Source organism: Trachemys scripta, chromosome 3, assembly GCF_013100865.1.
Source record: "Trachemys scripta elegans isolate TJP31775 chromosome 3, CAS_Tse_1.0, whole genome shotgun sequence".
NCBI lineage: Eukaryota > Metazoa > Chordata > Testudines > Emydidae > Trachemys > Trachemys scripta.
This window is the reverse complement of record NC_048300.1, coordinates 31,731,926-31,749,163: the sequence shown is the minus strand read 5'-3', so window position 1 is coordinate 31,749,163 and position 17,238 is coordinate 31,731,926. Positions and strand designations below refer to the sequence as shown.

The 17,238-nt window shown below is 49.0% G+C and overlaps 1 protein-coding gene across 8 annotated transcripts in view; it reads right to left on the bottom strand.

Annotated features, from left to right (window-relative positions):
- Positions 1-15,628, bottom strand: part of ACYP2 (acylphosphatase 2) — a 145,107-nt gene extending 129,479 nt beyond the window's left edge. For 3 of the 8 annotated variants that reach the window (XM_034764391.1, XM_034764393.1, XM_034764394.1), the window contains exons 1-2: positions 15,213-15,585; positions 4,140-4,156 (exon numbers count right to left, since the gene is read on the bottom strand). In XM_034764391.1, the coding sequence (XP_034620282.1) occupies positions 4,140-4,156; positions 15,213-15,282 (87 nt within the window). In that variant the 5' untranslated portion in view covers positions 15,283-15,585. Of the gene's footprint in view, positions 1-4,139; positions 4,157-15,212 lie in introns of all 8 variants that reach the window. The other 5 variants (XM_034764389.1, XM_034764387.1, XM_034764395.1 and 2 more) reach the window with 5 other exon arrangements.
- Positions 15,629-17,238: the final 1,610 nt, after the last annotated feature.

The following is a 17,238-nucleotide window of genomic DNA, read 5'->3' as shown; positions in this document are numbered from 1 at the left end:
CCGATAATCGAAAAAGAGCACCAGCATGGATCGTACGGGAGGTACTGGATCTGATCGCTATATGGAGAGAGGATTCAGTGCTAGCAGAACTTCGTTCGAAAAGACGAAATGCCAAAATTTTTGAAAAAAATCTCCAAGGGCATGATAAAGAGAGGCCACAATAGGTTCTCAGAGCAGTGCCACGCGAAAGTCAAGGAGTTCAGACAAGCCTATCAGAAAACAAAGGAGGCAAACAGTCGCTCCGGGTCAGAGGCGCAGACATGCCGCTTCTACACTGAGCTACATGCAATTCTAGGGGGGGCCGCCACCACTACCCCACCTCTGACCGTGGATTCTGAGGCGGGGGTAATCTCATCAGCCACACCTGAGGATTCTGCGGACGGGGAAAAGGAGGAGGAGGAGGACGACGAAGACGAGCTTGCAGAGAGCACACAGCAGTCAGTTCTCCCCAACAGCCAGGATCTTTTTCTCAGCCTGACTGAAGTACCCTCCCAAGCCAGTACCCAAGACCATGACCCCATGGAAGGGACCTCAGTTGAGTTTACCTTTTAAAATATAAAACATGGTTTAAAAGCAATCGTTTTTTAATGGTTAATTTGCCCTGAGGACTTGGGATGCATTTGCGGCCAGTACAGCTACTGGAAAAGTCTGTTAACGTGTCTGGGGATGGAGCGGAAATCCTCCAGGGACATCTCCATGAAGCTCTTCTGGAGGTACTCCAAAAGCCTTTGCAGAAGGTTTCTGGGCAGTGCAGCCTTATTCCGTCCTCCATGGTAGGACACTTGACCACGCCATGCTAGTAGCAAGTAATCTGGTATCATTGCATGACAAAGCCTGGCAGCGTATGGTCCCGGTGTTTGCTGGCATTCAAGCAACATCCGTTCTTTATCTTGCTGTGTAATCCTCAGAAGAGTGATATCGCTCATGGTAACCTGGTTGAAATATAGGAATTTAATTAAGGGGACAAAGGTGGCCGTTCCTACTGGGCTGTTTGCCTGTGGCTGAAAAGAAATCCTTCCCTGCAGTTAGCCAAGCGCGGGGCAGGGGGGGAATTGGTGCTGAGCTTTTCGCCTTTGGCTAGCAAGGATCTTCCCTGATACCAGCCACACGGTGGGTGGAAGGATAAAGCGATCATCCCAGAGAATTGGAGGGGGGGGGGGGTTAGTTTGTTTTCTGCTGCTGAAGGTTAACAGGAAAACCGCAGCAGTCAACGGGCTTTGCTTGGTATGTGGGAAAGGAGGACGCAGAAGCTGAAAGACAATGGCTTACCACGGCCGCATGCAAGCTGAATTCTGTTGCTCGTACCTGCGTCTGTGATCTCTAACACCAAAGCCACAGGCACTCAATATTAAGATGGAAAATGCGACCTTGTACTGAAATCACATGTGCTATGTAATGTGAATAGTGTTGTTCACCATGAAAGAGAATAAAGAGTATAAGCACTGTTCTGTAAAATGTATCATTTTAAAAACTTCTCTCCTTTTTTTCAACCCTCCCTCCAGCAGCTGCAAATTTTTCAAGCCTCCCTCCTCCATCCCGAAGGCTATCTCAGATAAGGCGGCGGAGAAAGAGGACGCGAGACGAGATGTTCTCGGAAATAATGGAATCCACCCGCAATGAAAGAGCTCATTTGAATGAGTGGAAGGACACGGTATCTAAGTACAGGAAAGATGCCAGTGACATGAGGTCATGAGGGACGCTCGAGATGAGAGGTGGCAGGCTGCAACGCTGGGGCTGTTGCGTGAGGACATACTCCGGCGTCTGGTGAAGCTTCAGGAACGGCAGCAGGATAACAGACTGCCGTTGCAGCCACTGTATAACCTCCCTCCCCCCTCACCATGTTCCATAGCCTCCTCACCCAGACGTGTAAGAACACGGGGGGGAGGCTCAGTGCACTCTCCCACTCCACCCCAGTGGACAGCCCAACCAAAAGGCTGTCATTATATTGAATTTTTTCAGTGGCCTTTTACTTCCCTCCTATCCTCCTCCCAAACCTCACCCAGGTTACCTTGTCTGTTCCCTCCCTATGTTTATAATCAATTAATAAAGAATACATGATTTTTAAACGACAGTGACTTTATTTCCTTTAAAAGCAAGCTGTGATTTAAGGGGGGAGGGTGGTTTGCTTACAGGGAATGAGTCAATCAAGGGGGCGGGTTTTCAACAAACAGAACTTTCACACTGTAGCCTGGCCAGTCATGAAACTGGTTTTCAAAGCTTCTTTGATGCGCAGCGTTTCCTGGTGTGCTCTTCTTATCGCCCTGGTGTCTGGCTGCGCGTAATCAGCAGCCAGGCGATTTGCCTCAGCCTCCCACCCCGCCATAAAGGTCTCCCCCTTACTCTCACAGAGATTGTGGAGCACACAGCAAGCAGCAATAACAATGGGGATATTGGTTTGGCTGAGGTCTGACCGAGTCAGTAACGAGCACCAGCGACCTTTCAAACGGCCAAATGCACATTCTACCACCATTCTGCACTTGCTCAACCTGTAGTTGAACAGCTCCTGACTCCTGTCCAGGCTGCCTGTGTATGGCTTCATCAGCCATGGCATTAAGGGGTAGGCTGGGTCCCCAAGGATAACTACAGGCATTTCAACATCCCCAACGGTTATTTTCTGGACCGGGAAGTAAGTCCCTTGCTGCAGCCGTTTAAACAGAGTAGTGTTCCTGAAGACGCGAGCGTCATGAACCCTTCCCGGCCAGCCCACGTTGATGTTGGTGAAACGTCCCTTGTGATCCACAAGTGCTTGCAGCACCATTGAAAGGTACCCCTTGCGGTTTAAAAGTTAAAAGTACCCTGGTGCTCCGGTGCCAAGATAGGGATATGGGTTCCATCTATCGCCACACCACAGTTAGGGAATCCCATTGCAGCAAAGCCATCCACTATGACCTGCACATTTCCCAGAGTCACTACCTTTCGTAAAAGCAGCTCAGTGATTGCTTTGGCTACTTGCATCACAGCAGCCCCCACAGTAGATTTGACCACTCCAAATTGATTCCCGACTGACCGGTAGCTGTCTGGCATTGCAAGCTTTCGCCACTCGCTTCTCAACTGTGAGGGCTGCTCTCATCTTGGTATTCTGGCGCTTCAGGGTAGGGGAAAGCAAGTCACAAAGTTCCAAGAAAGTGCCCTTACGCATGTGAAAGTTTCACAGCCACTGGGAATCGTCCCACACCTGCAACACTATGTCTGTGCTTGTTTCCCGGGCCCAGAATCGGCATTCCACGGCTATAACCTGCCCCATTAACAGCATGATCTCCAAAGCACCACGGCCCGCTGTTTGATAGAATTCCATGTCCATGTCCTCATCACTGTCGCCGCCGCGCTGCCATAGCCTACTCCTCGCCGCCTGGTTTTGCAGGTTCTAGTTCAGCATAAACTGCACGATAACGCACGAGGTGTTTACAATGTTCATGACTGCTGTCTTGAGCTGAGCGGGCTCCATGCTTGCCGTGGTATGGCATCTGCACTGTTCACCCAGGAAAAAGGTGCAAAATGGTTGTCTGCCGTTACTTCCCTGGAGAGGGGGGAGGATGTACCTAAAACCACCCGCGACAATGTTTTTGGCCCCATCAGGCATTGGGATCTCAACCCAGAATTCCAATGGGCGGAGGAGACTGCGGGAACTATGGGATAGCTTCCCACAGTGCAACGCTCCGGAAATCGACGCTAGCCCCGGTACATGGACGCACACCGCCGAATTAATGTGCTTAGTGTGGCCGCATACATTCGACTTTATACAATCTGTTTCCAAAATTCGAATTATATAAATTCAGATTAATCCTGTAGCGTAGACATACCCTTAGTCTTAAAGGTGCCACAAGACCCTCTGTTGTTTTTTACAGATTCAGAGTAACATGACTACCCCTCTGATACTTTATCAGTATGAATAAACTTTTCTTAAAAGAAATTCTGTTTTAACAGTAGGATTATTCTATACCATTATCTACTAGAAAAAGAACCTATGATTTAAAAAAAAAAAAAAACAACAAAAACACACAATACTTAACTGTCCAGCTAAGGACTGAAAACGTCAGCTGGATGCCTTTGTACTCTACTATAGGCCTCCTACAATATTTTTAGCATTGGAAATATTACACTGTTGTAATGTAAAATTGGCATAATGCATGCTGCCTTACCATTCTGAAACAAACACCTACAAAAAAAGGAAAAGAAAAGAGATTAATTTGACAGAATTAATGCTATTGCTAACAATTTTACCTAATTTGTGTCTCTGTAAACTAAACTAAGTACTAGAAGTTTGTTCTAGTCATTTTCTATGAAACTTTAAAGAATGGTTATACCTATTCATCACACTTCTAAAATATGGATAGCTACTTAGGAGTCAGGTTTACACATACATACATACGTTTGGACCTTATTATTAGGGCCCTACCAATATCACAGTCCATTTTAGTCAATTTCACGGTCATAGGATTTTAAAAATTGTAAATTTCATTATTTCAGCTATTTAAAGCTGAAATTTCAGAGTTGTAATTGTAGAGGTCCTGACCCAAAAAGGAGTTGGGGGAAGGGGGTGTCGCAAGGTTATTGTAGAGGGAGGCTTAGGTACTGCTACCCTTACTTCTGTGCTGCTGCTGGTGGCGGTGCTGCCTTCAAAGCTGGGCAGCTGGAGAGGGGCAGCTGCTGGCTGGAAGACCAGCTCTGAAAGCAGAGCTGCTACCAGCAGCAGTGCAGAAGAAAGGATGGCGTTGTATGGTATTGCCACCCTTACGTCTGTGCTGCTGCTGACGGGGCGCTGCTTTCAGAGCTGGGCTCCCGACAAACAGCCACTGCTCTCTGGCCACCCAGCTCTGAAGGTAGCATAGAAGTAAGGGTGGCAATACCATGATCCCCCTAAAATAACCTTGCAACCCCCCTGCAACTCTCTTTTGGGTCTGGACCCCCAATTTGAGAAACACTGGTCTCCCCCATGAAATTTGTAGAGTATAGGGTAAAAGCACACAAAAGACCAGATTTCATGTGGGGAGACCAGATTTCATGGTCCATGACACGTTTTTCATGGCCGTGAATTTGGTACAGCCCTACTTATTATGGTCTTCCTTAGGACAAATAATGACAGAGAAAATATCTTACTTGTAATTCCGCTTCTCTGAATATATCCTTTTGAAGGATTCTCTATCCCTAGCCTTAACTTCTTAGCAATACAGCGGAAGAACACTTCTAGAGCTTCAGGTTTTAATCCCTGAGGACAACCGTAGGAAAGTAGAAGATAAGCCAGGCCCCCTTGATTCTTACATCATGTACTTAATTTCACTGCAGGCATCCCAGGAGCCCCGCCCCCAGCTTTTTTTTTTTTTTTTTAAAAACACCTCACGTTGAACATCCAGAATTGGCATTTTCTTTCTGGGAACTTTGCCTACCATGCAACTGAAGAAACTGAGTGGAATGTTCAGAAGGCTCACAAGGACAAGTAGGGTATATGGCTTGCACTCTATCCCACTACTGCTGCCCTCAAGACTCACAAACTAGGAGAATTCCATCATCTTCTGCTAAGGAGATAAGACCTGTAGTCAAAATCCTGCACAGATAATATCTTTAAAGAATGCGGAATGTCAACAGTCTCCAAGTACGAAATAAATGCTATATTATAAAAACATATCTCCAAGCTTTTAGCTACCCAATTGGTGGCCTACTCCCACCAAAAAAATTAAGGTTGCTAAATTATGTATGAGAATATATATAAGTAGAATATATATATATATATATCCTTTTATGCATTTGTTTTTAGAAAACTACAGAATACTATCTGAACAGAGACAGTTTATACCTTCATGGAGAAAGTACTGAGTCCTTATGCAGGATAGATAAGAGTCATATCATGCATTAAACAAACAAAAACAAGAATTCCATTATTATGTACTTACATCACACCAGTGTTTAGTGGCCCCTGCCAATATCAGCCCCCATTGAGGTAGACATTGGACAAACAAGTAGTAACATGGATCTCTCTCATTCAGTTTATGAGGTTTGTATTTTTATTCCTGTTTACACCTATATGATCCACAGCCTTCTTTCACACCATCCACTCAAGCATGATCAAAAAAGATATCAGGCCAACTTTATCACTGGTATATTCCATCAAAGTAAGTGGTGTTATACCAATTTTTACCATGGTAAATTTGATCCATCAGCTGCCAGATAATATGGTTTGTGATTTTTATAATTTTTTTAACACAGAACTAAACGTTTTGCTGATCCTCTATTGCTGATTTATCTATGGTGCATATTCTGACAATCTGAGAAAGTTGTCAATACTTTCAGCTAACAATGTATTTTAAATATAGTTACAATATAACAGAACCAAACAGGAGACCTGCACTTGTCAGATAACTTACAAAGATACTCATGTTTGCTATGTTGCTATAGCCATTGAGAGACAAGGTGGATGAGGTAATATCTTTTATTGGACCAATTGAACTGTGGCATTCTGAGTACCTTTCCCAGACCTGAAGAAGAGATCTGTGTAAGCTTGAAAGCTTATCTTGTTCACCAACAGAAGTTGGTCAAGTAAAATATATTACCTCACCCACCTTCTCTGTCTAAAGATATTCATGTAATTTAAACAATGCCCTTGTTGTTTGCCTTGTATTATTGCCAACATCCCCTCTCTATTCAAACTGCCTTAGTTAAATTAGTTAGAAAAAACAGTTACCTTTCATAACTGTTGTTCTTCAAGATGTGTTGCTCATGTCCATTCCTTTGTAGATATGGGCATGCCCATGTGCAGTTGTTGGAGACTTTTGCCTTAGCTGTATCCATAAGGTCGGCTGTGGCGCCCCCTTGAGTGCTGCGCTCATGCATCGGTATATTAGGTGCTGCTGACTTTCCGCCCTCTCAGTTCCTTCTTGCCTGCAACTCCGACAGAGGGGTAGGAGGGCGGGTAATGGAATGGACATGAGCAACACATCTCGAAGAACAACTGTTATGCAAGGTAACCATTTTTTTCTTCTTCGAGTGCTTCCTCATGTCGATTCCATTCTAGGTGACTCACCAGCAGTATCTACGGAGATAGGCTCGGAGTTCACAATTTCGCGACTTGCGGTACTGCCCTACCAAAGCCGGCATCATCCTGGGCCTGCTGAGTCAGTGTGTAGTGGGACGTAAACATATGGATGCATGACCCAGGTGGTCACCCTGCAGATATCCTGGATAGGCACCTGGACCAGAAAAGCTGCCAAAGAGGCCTGCACCCTGGTTGAGTGGGCGGTGACAATCGCTGGGGGCAGCACCTTCACTTGATCATAGCAGAAGCGAACGCAGGCGGTGATTCAAGAGGCGCTTCTTTGGGAGGATACAGGGTGCCCTTTCATCCTGTCAGCCACAGCGACGAACAATTCCGTAGACTTGGGGAATGGCTTGGTCCTGTCAATGTAGAAGACTAGAGCCCTTCTAACGTACAAGGCATGCAGTCTACATTCCTCCTCTGACTTATGCAGCTTAGGAAGGAAGACCGGTAAGTAAATGTCCTGGCTTGAATGAAACTGAGAGGCCACCCTTGGGCAGAAAAGCCAGGTGAGGTCTCAGCAGTACCTTGTTAAAAACTGTATAACATGGCTCGGAGGTGAACGCCCAAATTTCTGAGACCCGACAGGCCAAAGTCACCACGACCAGGAACACAACCTTCCAGGACAAGAGAAGGAGAGAACAGGAAGCCAAAGGCTCAAAAGGGGGACCCGTGAGCCACACCAGCACCAGCACCAGCTTCAAGTGCCAGGGAGAAATGGGATCCTTGGCATGTGAGTAGAGGTGCTCAAGGCCCTAGAGGAATGTCCTGGGTGAAGACCGACCTGCCCTCAAGCGGCAGATGGAGTGCTGAGATGGCCACCAGGTGGACCTTGATCAATGAAAGGGACAAACCCTGGAGCTTGAGATGCAGAAGGTATTCCAGAATGAGCTGCAACGAGGCCTGCTTGGGCTAGACGCCTTTCTCTGACGTCCAACAGGTGAACCACTTCCACTTGGCCAGGTAGGTTGCCCTGGTAGAGGGCTTTCTACTTCCCAACAGGATCTGCTGAACATCTGCCGAACACTGCTGCTCCTGCTCGTTCAACCATGCACCAGCCAAGCTGTCAGGTGCAGCGCTGCTAGATTTGGGTGCAGAAAACTGCCACTGTTTTGGGATAGAAGTCTGTCCTAAGAGAAAAGGTCCAGCAGCATGCTGTACCAGTGCTGGTACAGCCAGGCCGGCGCTATGAGGATCACCCTTTTTCTGTCCTACCTGATCTTTGTGAGGACCCTGGGGAGCAATGGCACCGGAGGAAAGGCGTACATCAGAGCCCCCGACCACGGGAGTAGAAAAACATCCAACAGGGACCCCCTGTCCAAGCCTCTCATTGAGCAAAAGACGTGGCATTTCCTGTTCTGTCTGGATGCAAACAGGTTCAACCGGGGAGTTTCCCACTTGTGGAAGACTAAACTCACCACCTCTGGATGGAGGGACCACTCGTGGTGAGACAAGAAGGTCCTGCTGAGGCAATCTGCCAAGGTGTTCTTGGCCCCTGGAAGGTGCGCTGCAATGAGATGTATATCGTACTGCAGACAGAGGTCCCAGAGTCTGAGGGCTTCTTGACAGAGGGCCGTCGACTTGGCTCTGCCTTGCTTTTTAATACAGAACACGGTTGCCGTATTGTCCGTAAGTACCTGAACCACTTTGCCCTGTATATGAGGTGGGAAGGCGTGGAAGGCTAAGCAAACCGCCCTGAGTTCCCTGGCAAGTAGCGATCATAACTGGACCAACAACCTTGCGTACTGAAATCACCCAGATGGGCTCCCCACCACAGGTTCAAAGCATCAGAGATGAGGGTCATCAATGAGGCCGGAGCTGCGAAGGGGACTCCTTCCAATAGTGGCATGGAATCTTGATACCAGGTGAGAGGCGACAGTATACTGTCCGGAATTCTGACCACCCGATCCAGGCTGTGCTGGTTGGGGACATAAGCCATAAGCCTGTAGGGGCCTGAGGTGGAGCTGCACATACCAGACCATGTATGTGCAGGTCACCATGTGTCTCAACAGTCTCAGGCACATGTGGGTGGTAGTGAGTGGATGGGCTCGCTACACAAGATGAGGTCCACCTTGGCTTGGAATGGAGTCTCGGGGAGGAAGGCCCTGGCCCGAATGGAGTCGAGAACCACTCCGATGAATTCTATGTGTTGCACTGGGGTTAAGGTTGACTTTTTCTCATTTATTATCAGCCCCAGGTCACGAAAGGTGGAACAGACCAGCCTGAGATGCCTCCACACCTAGTCTCAGGACTGGCACTTATTAGACAGAGGTACGGATAAATCTGGACTCCCTGATGTTGCAGCTAAGCGGCCACCAGCGCTATGCACTTTGTGAACACTCTCGGGGCTGACCAGAGAGCAAAGGACATCACCATGAATTGGAAATGACATTGGCCCAGCTTGAAACGGAGGAAGTGCTGGTGCCCCCGGAAAAATGGAAATATGGAAGTAAGCGTCCTTTAAATCGAGGGTGGAGTATCAGGCTTCCGGATCCAGGGAAGGGATGATGGAGGCCAGGGAGACCATGTGAAACTTCAACTTCTTGAGAGAATTGTTGAGGCAACGCAGGTCCAGAACGGGTCTGAGGCTGCCTTTTGCCTTTGGAATTAGGAAGTAACGGGAGTAGAACCCTTTTCCTTCCATGTTCCGAAGGACCTCCTCCACTGCCCCCAGATGCAGGAGGCTGTCGACCTCCTGAACGAGGAGCTGCTTGTGAGAAGGGTCCCTGAAGAGGGACAGGGAAGGGGGGTGCGAGGGATGGATGGTGATAAACCTATAAAAAGGTATAGCCTGACGAAACTGTATTGAGCACCCAACAGTCCAAGGTGATACAGGACCAGGGCGACCAAAAAGGGCGGAGGCAGTCGAGGAAGGGGAGGGATGGATCCTACAGATTGGCTCAGGAGTACCCTCAAAACGACTGTTTTTAGCCTCCCTGGCCTCGGGGATGGTCAGGTTGTGAAGCCGGGCAGGAAGACAACAGGTATCGCCACTTATGCCCCTTGTCTTTATCCTTTCTCCTGTAGGCGCCTGTTCTGGGAGTTCCCCAGGACCTGGGCTGTCGAGGGGGAGGAGGCAGAGGACAGAAAGGCTTCCTGGACTGTTGCAGGGTATGAAGGCCCAGGGAACGGGAGGGTGGCTCGGGAGTCTTTAAGGTGATGGAGTCTTGAGTCCGTGAGCTCAGAGAAGACCCTGGTACCCTTGAAAGGGAGGTCTTGGATCATGGCCTGCATCTCTTGGGACAACCCAAAGGACTGCTACATCTCATGGCCACTGCAGATGTGACCACCCTGGCCGCTGAGTCAGTAGTGTCCCAGGCCATTTGGAGGACACACACACACACACCCCGGCAACTGATGTGTCTTCGTCCAGCAGAGCAGCAAACTCCTGGGTGTGATCTTGGGGGAGGGCCTCTTCGAATTTATTCAGGAAATCCCACAGATTGAAATTATAGCTTCCCAGCAGGGCCTGGTGATTAGAGACCTTGAATTGTAGGCTAGCCGTTGAATAAACTTTTCTGCCAAACAAATCAAGTCTTTTGGCCTCTTTGTTCTTCAGTGTGCTGCTAACTTGACCCTGTCTGTGCCTTTCGTTCGCTGCAGACACAACCAGTGATGCTGCAGGGGGATGTGTATAGAGATATTCAAACCCCCTTGCAGGGACATAGTATTTCTTTTCCATCTTCTTAGAGGTCGCGGAATAGAAGAGAGGGTTTGCCACAGTGACTTGGTAATTTTAAGGACCCCCCGGTTGGAAGGGAAATGCGACCCGAGCAGGGGAGGTGGCCGAAATGACGCCAAAGAGGTCATCAGCTTCCTCCGCCTTCTCCTCAACCTGGAGCTTTAAGTTTTCATCCGCCCATTAAGGAGGGCCTGGTGCTCCTTGAAGTCATCCGGGGGACTGCTGGAGTGAAAAGGCCCAGCCATCGCCTCATGAGGGGACGATGACAAGAACTGTCCCACTTGAGGAAGAGCGTGTTCTCCCTCCTTATCTGGGGAAGGCTCCTTTGGTGCCGGGGTCCAGTGCACTGGTGCTGCATCTGGCTCAGTACCATGCTCTGACTGCGGCGCCAGCAGTGCCATGGCTGGCTTATCCGAGGCAGCCAGGGAGGGCTGGGAATATGTGATCGGCATCACCGGCACTCCCCATGGATTCCAGTACGGCCACTGGGTAGGCCACTGTCCCTGCTGTGATGGCCCTGTGGTCGGTGCTGCAATGATCTCCCACATTGAGGATAATTCCCTTGTCGGGGTGAAGGCTAAATTCTTGGTCCAACCTAGACCACTGTCCCTCTGGCGACCAGGATGGAGCCGTCGAGGCCTGGATTTGCCTGCTGACTTTGGACGGCGACTTGCGAGGCGAAGGCAAATAGTGACATCTGCTGGAGGAGCAGTACCAGGGCTACCGGGACCAGCGCCGTGATTCTGAGCAGCCCCTCCAGGACAGTGCCCAACGTCTAGGAGACAGGGCCTAGGCGACCTGTGGCTGGAAGTTTGCCGGTACCTGCAGTACGGGGAACAGCATCGCGGCTCTGGCATCCTGCAGCTAGTAGGCGGGGAACGCGTCAGGGACCTGGGTCGTCTAGCTGGAGAGTTAGGATACGGTGCCAGTGTCCGAGGTTGCGGAGATGGGGATGTGCGCCTGCAGTCCGGTGATCGGGGTGCTCCGCCCTCCTGTGAGGCTGCACTCCCATAGGCTTCCCCTTCGGTGCCGGGGTCATAGCCAAGACAGTCACCTGGTGTGGTGTATGTAGAGCCGGCTGGCTTTGCTCTTTGGCCACCTGGACCACTTTGGGCCCTGACGGCCCTGGCAGAGGCCAGCGACCTTTGCCGCTTCTCGGGGTTGGGGGTGGATCCCTGGCCAGGCTGGGGGGGGTCTGAAGTCAGCGGTTGTCACAGAGTCCCCGGGCGATGCTCCGGAACTGCTCCCCACAAAGCCAGTCAGGACTTTGGGGAGCCTCCTCTCCCTCGGAGCAGACAGTCTTCAGGGCAAGAAGCTCACATGACTTCACCTCCTGGATCTCTCCTGGGAGCATTCAGCACATGCCCCTCCGTGCGCTTCCCACAGCGAGTCCGCCCCGGCGGGGTCCTGGGGAAGCCAAAGGGTTCTGCACCCCCCCCCCACTTCGCAGTCAGATGTGACTCTCAGCCAGCCAGTAAAACAGAGGTTTATTAGATGACAGGAACACAGTCTAAAACAGAGCTTGTAGGTACAGCGGCGAATGGGACCCCTCGGCCAGGTCCATTATGGGGTTCAGAGAGCCAGACACCCACGTCTGCCCTCACTCCTAGTCCCCAGGTAGCTCCAACTCTGAAACTCCCTCCAGCCCCTCCTTCTCCCGGCTTTGTCTCTTTCCTGGGCCAGGAGGTCACCTGATCCCTTTGTTCACCTTTAGCTATTTCCTTGCAGGGGCCCTGGCCATTTGTTGCCAGGGAGACAGAGTGTCAGTGATTTATGCACACTGGTCTTTCCCCACCACCTAGAGACTTAAGAAATGCATAGGGAAAACTGAGGCACCCACACAGTATTCAGAGGAAACATTAAGAACAGTCCCACTTCGTCACAGCGGTACCCCTGTGAAACCCCACAGTGGGCATATTGCCTAACAAAGGTCCTTTGTCCACAGCCCCCTTGTCCTTCGGTGCCGAGGGGCTCCTCTTCTTCTGCGAGTTCTTCAGCATCGGCGAGGGGGAATAGTGCCAGGTGGAACCCGGTGCCGGCAGTGCACTTCGCTCCGAAACCTCGCTCCTTTTGTGTACAAGGGTGAAAGTTCTTACAAATGCGACACTTGTTCTTTCTATGGGCTTCCCCTAAACACTTCAGGCATCTGTTGTGGGGGTCACTGATCAGCATCGGCCTGCTGCATGACACACATGGTTTGGAGCCAGGTGAGTGGGGCATGCCCTGCTCGGGGACAAAGTCCCAGAGGGACTCTAGGTACTCTAACTTAACACTATAAAGACTAACCAACTACTATTAACGATGTACAGATTAGATAGAACAAAGGACTACGAAGAACCGCTAACACTCTTGCTAAAGGCAAGACAAGGCACTCTAACCAACAGTCATGGGCAGTAAGAAGGAACTGAGAGGGTGTAGGGTCGGTGACGCCTAATATAGCAACGCATAAATGTGGCACTCAAGGGGGCGCCACAGCCGAAAACTACGGATACCGCTACAGCAAAAGTCTCTGACAACTGTGCACATGGGCACGCACACACCTGGAATGGAATCGACATGAGCACACTCTTGAAGAACTGAAACTTCCATCCTAGGTTTATCTGATTCAAGATATCAACCTCTTATCTAACTTTCACATACACTGAATGAAAATAAAAATAATTTAGACTACACTTGACCATTATAGTATTTTAAGTACATACTTATTTCCATACTCCATTTATTACATCCTTATTTCTTAGAATAAGCTAGGTCTGCCCCACAGAACTATATCATGGGCTTCCTGAAATAACTTCAAAGCAGTGCGCTACTAATTATCAATTTTTAACATCTTTAAACTTTTCTGTTTATTATGCCAGTTCACCTAATTACTAATGCTGTGGACCTCTTTTAGTATAAAGCCACCTCCCTCCCCAAACAACTTTACTCCATTGGTGGAGCTACAATTCGCAAAAGGTGCTTCAATCAATAGGAGGCTTACAATGTGCATCACTACACATGAAATTTCACTGCCTCCAAGTTCATCGTAAAAAGGTACTATTATTGCACATCTCTGGGAAAGCTTCTGTTCTTCACACACAATCCAGCCTTCTAGTTCAGCAGTGTACGGCTGTGAAACTCAAGCACTCATATTTTAAAGTTATAGCTCGGAGAGAGTTCAAAGCTTTTATAGAATCAAAGAACTGGAAGGGACCTCGAGAGGTCATCTAGTCCAGTCCCCTACTCTCACAGCAGGACTAAGTATTATCTAGACCACTGGTTCTCAAACTTTTGTACTGGTGACCCCTTTCACATAGCAAGCCTCCGAGTGCGACCCCCCGCCATAAATTAAAAACACTTTTTTATATATTTAACACCATTATAAATGTTGGAGGCAAAGCAGGATTTGGGGTGGAGGCTGACAGCTCAAGACCCCTCACCTAATAACCTCACGACCCCCTGAGGGGTCCCGACCCCCGTTTGAGAACCCCTGATCTAGACCATTCCTGACAGGTGTTTGTTTAAGGTGCTCTTAAAAATCTCCAATGAATGGAGATTCCACAACCTCCCTATGCAATTTATTCCAGTGCTTAACCATCCTGACAACTAGGAAGTTTTTCCCAATGTCCAGCCTAAACCTCTCTTGCTGCAATATAAACCCATTGCTTTTGTCCTATCCTCAGAGATTAAGAAAAACAATTTTTCTCCTTCCTCCTTGTAACAACCTTTTACACACTTGAAAACTGTTATCATGTCCCCTCTCAGTCTTCTCTTCTCCAGACTAAACAAACCCAATTTTTTCAATCTTCCCTCATAGATCATGTTTTCTAGACCTTTAATCATTTTTGTTGCTCTTCTCTGGCCTTTCTCCAATTTGTCCACATCTTTCCTGAAATGTGGCACACAGAACTAGACATGATACTCCAGTGGAGACCTAATCAGTGCAGAGTAGAGTGGAAGAATTACTTCTCATGTCTTGCTTACAACACTCCTTCTAATACATCCCAGAATGATCGCTTTTTTCGCAAGAGTGTTACACTCTTGACTCTTATTTAGCTTGTGGTCCACTATGACCCCCAGATCCCTTTCGGCAGTACTCCTTCCTAGGCAGTCACTTCCCATTTATGCAACCCTCTGGAAAAATTATATGGATGGGAGGGGCAAGATTACTGCCTAGAAGCATCAAACGACAATGCACATTTGACGGGCACTAGCAGGACCTCTACAAGCCCTTTATTTTACACATTGACCGTAGTCAGACCTCAGACGCATGCTGAACTTTAACACGTTTGCCCAGCTGAGGCCACTCCTGCAAGCCATAAGGCAAAGACTAGGGGCCTCTCTCTCATGGAGGAGGGCGGCGAGAGTGGGGTCCCCTACCCAGTCCCTGATCCCCGGGCGCGGGGCTCGCTGCTGCACGGGCCAGAGGCCGCAGCCAGCTACGCGCATTCGCGCAGGGAACGAACTTGCAGCTCCGCGCATGCGCACCCAGCCGCGTCATGCACCCGGTCCGCCTGCACTTACCCTGCACCCGGCCAAACACTTCATAGTCCACCGACTTGAGGACGCCGGAGGCCTTGGCGAGGGCGGACATGGTGGGGTGCAGCCACGGGAGCCGGCCTGCTCGGATCCGCCGCGGGAGTGCCCGGGACCTGCGGAGCCGGGCGCGCTGCGCCTGCGCTAGCCCCCTGCGCTCGTTTGGAGGGGCCCGGACGGCAGCGCGCGGGGCTCAAGTTTCTTGGAAAAGCAGCCGCCTGCCAGGCTGAGCCTGTGTCCGGCCCGAAGCGCCCTGCCCAGGCCCGCTGGTGGGAGCTGTGAGAACGTGTCTCGCGGCACCTGTCGCACAGCGCCGCGCCCCGACACTGACCAAGTACTGCGGCACAGCCCGCACCGGGACCCCCCAGAGAGGGCGGCTCAACCGCTCAGCGGGGTGGGGGAGGCACCTAACTCCTGAGACCCCGCGGGCAGGGGAGAGATCTCCCAATATTGAGCCCTCCCCCAAACCAGCCTGAGGGACTCTCCCCCGACCGCTGACCCCAGAGACAGCCCCTTAATGAGGGGAGAGGCCCCCATAAGGACCTCCAGGAGTGGGAGAGACACACTGACCCTCCCAGGAAGTCCCCGCCCCAACACGACGTAGTGTTAACCCGCACCCCCACTGAAGAACTTGCCCCCCACCTGCAAAAAGTGAGGAGTGTCAGGGCACCCCCTGTGTGAGGGGATCTGGAATAGGGCCTGTAGAGGAGTCTCTCTCCCTTCCCTGGCCTTTCCAGGAAGCAAGGGAGCTTGGGGCAAAGACCCCTTCCAACTTCTCCAATGAATAAGGAGACTTAGGGCAGCCTCTTCAATTGTTACTCATTGGGTGGACTACACTTTTTATAGAGTCTCATGGATCACCTTCCTAATCATGTAGGACATGTTCTTTTCCATTTGTGATTAGGTAACGTGTCAATTGCTAACATTGAAAATAACTTTATGCAGGTATTTAAGGTACAGTAGAACCTTAGAGAGAGTTATGAACACCAGAGTTACTAACTGACCTGTAGGGCTGTCAAGCGATTAAAAAAATAATCACGATTAATTGTGCTGTGAAACAACAATAGTATACCATTTATTTTAAATGTTTTTGGCTGTTTACTACATTTTCAAATATATTCATTTCAGTTACAACGCAATACAAAGTGTACAGTGCTCACTTTATTACAAATACTTGCACTGTAAAAAACAAAAACAATTTTTTTTCAGTTCACCTCATACAAGTACTGTAGTGCAATCTCTTTATAATGAAAGTTGAACTTAAAATGTAGAATTATGTACAAAAAAACTTAATTCAAAAATAAATTAATGTAAAACTTTAGAGACTACAAGTCCACTCAGTCCTATTTCTTAGTCAGCCATCACTCAGACAAACAAGGTTGGTTACAATTTGCAGGAGATAATGCTGCCTACTTCTTGTTTACAATGTCACCTAAAAGTGAGAACAGGCGTTCGCATGGCACTGTTGTAGCTGACGTTGCAAGATATTTACGTGCCAGATGCTCTAAAGATTCATATGTCCCTTCATGCTTCAACCACTATTCCAGAGGACATGCTTCCATGCTGATGATGGGTTCTGCTTGATAACGATCCAAAGCAGTGGGGACTAATGCATATTCAATTTCATCATCTGAGTCAGATGCCACCAGCAGAAGGTTGATTTTCTTTTTTGGTGGTTTGGGTTCTGTAGTTTCCGCATCAGAGTGTTGCTCTTTTAAGACTTCTAAAAGCATGCTCCACACCTTGTCCCTCTCAGATTTTGGACGGCACTTCAGATTCTTAAACCTAGGGTTTAGTGCTGTAGCTATTTTTAGAAATCTTACATTAGTACCTTCTTTGCGTTTTGTCAAATCTGCTGTGAAAGTGTTCTTAAAACGAACATGTGCTGCGTCATCATCCGAGACTGCTATAACATGAAATATGTGCAGAATGCGGGTAAAACAGAGCAGGAGACATACAGTTCTCCCCCCAAGGAGTACAGTCACAAATGTAATTGACACATTATTTTTTTAAC